The sequence below is a fragment of the Rhagoletis pomonella genome, unplaced genomic scaffold (genome assembly GCF_013731165.1).
Source record: "Rhagoletis pomonella isolate Grant_MI unplaced genomic scaffold, Rhpom_1.0 Rhpom_scaffold_00001, whole genome shotgun sequence".
Taxonomy (NCBI): Eukaryota; Metazoa; Arthropoda; class Insecta; order Diptera; family Tephritidae; genus Rhagoletis; species Rhagoletis pomonella.
The window spans coordinates 47,482,729-47,489,694 of NW_023458555.1; the positions used below are offsets into that span (position 1 = coordinate 47,482,729).

Genomic DNA, 6,966 nt, shown 5'->3' on the forward strand with positions numbered 1-6,966 from the left:
TTCCATTCTATAGAATACAACTAGTAATGTAATGTGTAAAAGCTTTAGGTTTACAAAGTAATGATAAAATAACCAACACAAAAATTCAATATTTCCGATTACTGATTTTATTACTTAAATTACGTTTTACTAAATCGAAACTATTTAAAATAAATGTAGATTTACTTGTATCTTCAGACTTCATAACAATTTTAAGTTACACAATAACAATATTCACTGTTGAACGCAATCGTTTTAAAATGAATTTCGTAAAATAACACGTGCACTATCACAAACTGTTAAGTTCCGACTGAGATCTTGCTCTCTAACGGAGTTGTGTTCCTTTTGCCTTATGTTAAAAGTTTTATTATATGGTAAAAAAAAATCAAAATCGACGCTTTTAATGAACTTTTGAGAGCAACCGGAAATCTCTACATAGAAAAATATAATTGGTTCTATGTGCCTAGCTTTGGGCATAAAGTTTTGATTCATGGATATGAAGTAATCAACTTTTCTGATACACTTCTAGGTACATACTTATGTACTTTGAAATATAATTTTTTCGACTAAATATAAAAAATGTTCAATTAATTTTTTCGCAGGTGTTTTGTCTGAAGAGGCTTTGGAAGCTACTCATAAAAATATGCGAAAAACCGTCTTACGCATACTCAGAAAACTTCTCGAGTACTTTTCAATACAGATTTAATACCACATCTGTTATTGTCTTCTGACCCACTTATTTCGGTTCAACGTCATACACAAAAAAATTTTGTTATTTATTTTGTATGGCAACAATGAGATTTACATATATGTACAGTGGCGGTCGAAAATGGAGGAATGGAATTTCGTTTCTAATATTTATCTACAATGTTTTTCAGCAAACATTTTTTTTTGAAATTCTTTTATAAAAATATGCTTCATGCTTAAAAAAAAAATTGAATATGAAAACTTCAGAGGGCCATAAAATAAAAATGCGAGTTAACTTTTGCAAATACATCGAGTATTTTGTTACTGGATAGGTATACTTTCAGAAACTGTTGACATAGTCCGGGCTGGCTTCGGCTGTCGCACAGTGTTATTAAACGTGCGATATATTGGCAATAACATTTTTTCAAATTCCGTCCTTTACTATATATTTTTTTTTTCAAATTTTTAATTCGACGGAACCGACGAACGTTGTCCGGCAATGGAGAAAGTTGTATAACCTTGCGCTTACACATGGTAAGACAATTGAGAATATGTAATAGTTTTCAAATTGTTTGAATAAAGTGGGCGTCCAGAAATAAAGGAATTTATCAAAAGCCGCTTTAATATTTGCCCTACCAAAATGTGTTTAAATTTTTGTTGCCCTGTGATATTGATATAAGATTGTAGAAAAATGGGGTTAGGTTAGGTTACGTTAGAGTGACTGTCCCGCGCAGAGCACGGAGTACACAAAAGCCCGTTGTGATACCACTGGCCGAAGCCATTTGTTTCTTATCCTCCCTTAGTAATTGAACCACCGGGTGCGTTTTATATATCACAAAAAGGCGAGGACGCTTCCGAGTTCAAGTTGGCTAAACAATCCAGAATGTACTTGTTGAAAAGTTGGTTGCGCGGAATAATGGCAGAGATAGTGTTCGAAAGTCTCCTCCTCGTCCTTGCAGCTGCGACAAAAATCGTTGGTGGGGTATCCTAACTTTTTACCCAGCAGGCTATGCCCGGTGATTACACCGACTACTATTCTGAGAGAGGAGCGGTCCAGCCGAGTAAGAGCTATGGATCGCTTTACATCAACCTTTGGCTAAATTTGCCTGGTAGTATGGCAGATGGTTTCCACAGCCCACTTGGTGTTTACCTCGATGAGTGGCAGCCTTTAGTCTGGATTCTGAGCAGAATTGACTTCAGATATTTCCGTCTTCCTCCTTGCCAGCTCGTCGGCTAGGCAGTTGCCATTTTGAGTCCCTTGTACTCCCCCTTTTTTCCAACATAAGGCCTCATACTCAAAAATCGAATAGACTCGGAACTGCTGACTAGGACGGCCATTTATTCGACCAACCCTTTAAAGATTTTCTTTTTTTTGTCTTTTTTTTATACAAAGCCAAAGAAAAACAAGTAAGAGCAGCGCTGTCTTCGGCTATGCCGAAGGCTTCATACCTTTCATGAACATCTGCAAATTTTAGTTTGACAGATTACTGATTTTGAATACATCTGCATACATCGATAGAGGAGTTACATACTTATATAAAAAATCGCATCTAAACAATCAGAGGTGTGGAAGATATACTTTATATGGCACCAATCTAAGTGATTTTCACTGCTATGTGATCGGTATGTAAACCGGTAACACAATTTATTGGGTTTAGTTTCCTACATAAAGGATATATATCGCAAAAACTAGTATCTGAACAATCAGTGCTATAGGAGATAAAGCTTATACAGCATAGATTTTGACGATTTTCTCAGTAGACTTTGTATTATTATTTATAAAATATCTTACGAAATTTATCGGTTTTAGCTGTTCAAATAAAGGAGTTTTACAGTAAAATCCCATATCTGAACAATCAGATGTATGGAAGATATATGTTGTAGTCACCAGATCCTTGTTATTTTCACTGTACGTATTCTGTTAATAATGAGTGAAAATGGTGCGAAATTTCATGTTCCTAGCTGCATAAATGGAGGAGATATGATAAAAGACCCCATATCTGAACAATCAGTTGTATGGGGGCTGCAGGTTATAGTGACCCGATCTTCGTTATTTTCACTGTAAGTCTTCTGCTGATAATGAGTGAAAACAGCGCGAAATTTCATGGTCCTAGCTAAATAAATGGATGAATTATAACGAAAAATCTCATATCTGAACAATCAGTTGTATGGGAGCTATAGGTTATAGTTATCCGATCTTTTTAATTTTCACTGTAAGTTTTCTGTTGATAATTATTGAAAACAGTGCGGAATTTCCTGTTCCCAGCTTTATAAATGGAGGAGTTATAACGGAAAATTTTATATCTGAACAATCAGTTGTATGGGAGCTATAGGTTATAGTTACCCGATCTTTGTAATTTTCACTGTAAGCATTCTGTTGATAATGGGTGCAAGTGCTGCAAAATTTCATGTTCGTAGCGGCATAAATGGAGAAGTTATAACGAAAAATCTCATATCTGAACAATCAGTTGTATGGGAGCTATATGTTATAGTGGTCCGATTCTTCCGGTTCCGACAAATGATTAATACATTATAAAAATACACCCACCTACCAAATTTGATCCGGATATCTCGAAAACTGAGAGACTAGATTGCATACAAACAGACGGAGAGACGGACAGACGGACAGACGGACATGGATAAATCAACTCAGCTCGACGTTCTGATCATATAAGTATACATTTTAATGGGTCTATCTCTTTTTGTTCTGGTACTTACAAACATCGGACCAAAGTTATAATACCATTTCATGCTCATGAAAGGTATAATTACACCTGAAAAAGACTTGCGTGCCAAATGAACTTTTCTTTCAAAGTTTACGCTGCTGGCAAATGTAAATAAGGATTAAAATTTAAAACCTAATTAATACAACTAAAGTAAAATCTGTGGAAAATTAACAATAAAATGCTTTTTTCGGAAAATCTATAAAGGACCCTTTTATTTCTCAAAAAAACCTGGGTAACAGTTATTCGTCGCCACGCCGCACAGTGAGACAACGCCGGCATTAAATACAAGGAGTCATTGTAGAGCTCTGAAATTTTGCACAGGTTATTTTTGAGACAATTCCAGTTTAAAAAAAAAAATTAAGAAAATTCGCCCACTTTTACGCCCACCTGCCATACAGTCGAAATTTGTAAAATGCCGTATTGTCCGTAATACTTTAGGTATAACTTTCAATTTTGGTATACTTGAATGTTATATAGTTACAAACATTATTTGAAATAAAAATTGAACTTTGGCCCACTTTTAACCCCATCACCCATACTACCTCAACATAAAAAGTGCCATATTTTCTAAAATATATTAAATACAACCTTCAAATTCGATATTACTGTAATTTATATCAATTAAAATGTTTCATGCAAAAATTACAATAACACGCCCACTAATACGCCCACCTCCCATTGAAATGCAATAAAAAAAACAATATTTTTTTTTCATTCAATCAATAATTTTTTAACATCATCATGGTATTCTAATTTTTTTAATTTGTTTCTCATTCTAAATGAATTAATATAAGGATCTGATGATATTTGCAAATAGTGCATTACATCTTCATTCGTAGAAATACGTGAATTTTTACGAGAATGGAATAGCCTACAGTTTCTATACTCCTTATTCATTGCTTCTTGCGCTTCTTCGGATAACATTCCTGTAGCAAAAAAAAAAGTTAATATTAAATAAAGTTTAAAAAAATACTTTCAAAAATAAAAATTGCAAACAAACCTATTGGCAATATAGCCTCAGATACCATTTTGCTGCCGTGAATGAGAACTTTATGCACAGTGATGGGCATGTAGTACCAGCCATAAAGCTCTACATATAATTTTGCAGTGTCCATGCAATACGTATGGAATTTACCAACATCTATATTTTTACTACTATTTATAGTATTTAATATAATTTTAAAGCGGTGAATTAAGTCTACATTTACACCAGTTATGTCAGCGGTTATTTCTGGATGTTCAAAAAATCTTCTAGAGACATTACCATCATTGGTTGTTCCCATGCCTTGTTTCACCACATCGACTTTTAAGCCCAGAACTAATTATTTACTAATTAATTATGCAACTATCTAACCCAAAGTCAATGACCTTCAACAAAATTATCTATCAAATTAATAACGTAAATAAAATTTATGTAAACAAGAATATTTTTATTAAAACATAAATGATCTATAAAGCATAATTCTGAATAACTAACAAAAAACAAATGTAATTTATTACTATTCTCTTGCACAATAAGTGAATAGTAAACAATTAAAAAAAATAAAAGTAAAAAGTTGTAAACATGCTATTGCATGCTAACATACGTATAGCGACAGAATGTGCGCGTTACGTACTTTTTGTAGTTTTTTGTATGTTTAATGTGCTTTTGCAAACTTTTGCTATATGTCCTCTACTTTAAATTAAAGCTGAGCCTTCAAACTTTCATTTGGTATAAGTCTGCACCTAGGGCGAGGGGCTGCTCTATATTTCCTAGGCCATTGAAAATGCAAAATGTTCAATTTTTGCACCACAATTCTGTTGTTAAGAAAAAAAAAATTTTGTTTTTTTTTTAAATTTATTTTTTCATTTACTCATTCTACAATAACTAAATTAATTAAAAAAATACTTTAAAGTTACATTTATTATGTATTTTTATTTTAATAAGCTTTTGATTATTACATATTGAACTAACATATTTCAAGCGCGTTGGCATACCTCAACTTTGACTTGCTCTAGACCAAAAAGTAATGAAGTTATGAGGCTGAAATTTCAGGGAATTGTTACTCATATATCTGTTAATATACTGTGAAAATTTCATCCAAATTGGACGACACGTCAAAAACCATTTTTTGCCGCGGTTACTATTGGGCTGTCTCACTGTGCGCCGTACATATATGTACACCAAAAGAGGTTACCAATTCATCGGCTCTCTCTTTACTGCGAATGCTCCTATAGCCAACTTCAGCCTAATCTAACTATTCCTGCTTTTGACGGCTGATAGTTTTATGGCGTTTTCCTTTATACCGAAAGTGGTGCCTACTCAGTGCCCTCTATGCACAAGTACAAGGAGAAGGAAACGCCATTAGCTTTTAACTAAAAAAGTAGTTTACTTACCACAATCATCAGAATATTAAATTTTGAAAGACTAGAATTTTCCGTAATAGGGAGTCCCCTATATATGCATTTATTTAGTTTTCTAATATTTATTATTTTATTCGTTAAATATATTTTCTAATAAATAAATAATTAATAATTTTACAATAATTGCACGTATATAAGGTATTGTTTTTGTTCGTATAACTACAATAAATATCTACATTTACAAGATATTTGCATGAATATAATGCAGATTTCATGTTTTCTTTAATGAATTTAGTTTTAAGATAGTTTTTCTCACCTTATTACATATAGTACTTTTTTCATTTACATTGAATGCATTTTATTTACTTTCCAGTTACTTTTAATTTTTATTGCACTGATGTATTCAATTTGTAAACTTTTAAAATGGCTTATTTTACTTTTCTTTGCATACACTTACATACTTATTCTTTAAAATTTTCTATAAGCGTTGACTTGTATTATATTGTATTGTGTTTGATATTATTAATTTGTGTATTATTTTACTTTATTTGATGTAATTTTTATCTAATTTTGATTTATTCTATTTAATTTGATATGGATTTGCTTTTATTTGGTTTTTCAGGATGTTATTTTTTATATTATTTTATTTTATCTTGCTTGAGCTTATTGTATTTAAATTGATTGTAATTGTTTTACTTTATGGCATTTACATTTTTATATTTGATTTCGTTTTATTTAAATTAATTTAATAAGTATTTTTTTTTTATTTAAATATTCTATTATAGATATATGTATTTTATATTATTTCACTTTGTTATACTTTTAACTTTATTTAAATTTTTTAGTATTATCTTTAAACTTATTTAATTTAATGTAATTTTTTATTTAATTTAAATCTGTTAAAATATTATCTATTAAGTTTTATTTTATTTCGCTTTACTAATTTTTTTTTATTTTGTATGTTTTATTTTAGTTATGTATTTTAACTTATTTGCAATTTTTATTTCATTTTGTTTTATTTAATTTAGTTTAATTATGTTTTAATTTATTTTATTATGTTTCTTTTGTTTTATTTCATTTAGTTCTTTACTGTATTTTATTGCATTTAAATTTATTTAATATATTTTACTTTATTGCATTTAAATTTTGTATGTTTTATGTTTTATTGGATTATTTTTTGCTTTATTTAATTATTATTTTTTAATGATGCAATGTGGAACGATTTTCTGTC

The 6,966-nt window shown here is 30.7% G+C and overlaps 2 protein-coding genes across 2 annotated transcripts in view; both read right to left on the bottom strand.

Annotated features, from left to right (window-relative positions):
* The window catches only part of LOC118745224 (beta-galactosidase), a 347,980-nt gene that overhangs the window by 67,536 nt on the left and 273,478 nt on the right, over positions 1 to 6,966 (bottom strand). The gene's annotated exons all lie outside the window — the stretch shown is intronic.
* LOC118745272 lies at positions 4,036 to 4,703 on the bottom strand. Its single transcript, XM_036478801.1, has 2 exons — positions 4,393 to 4,703; positions 4,036 to 4,318 (listed from the first exon to the last, which is right to left on the bottom strand). The coding sequence occupies exons 1-2, from the start codon at positions 4,673 to 4,675 to the stop codon at positions 4,104 to 4,106; spliced, it is 498 nt and encodes a 165-aa protein (XP_036334694.1). The 5' UTR covers positions 4,676 to 4,703; the 3' UTR covers positions 4,036 to 4,103.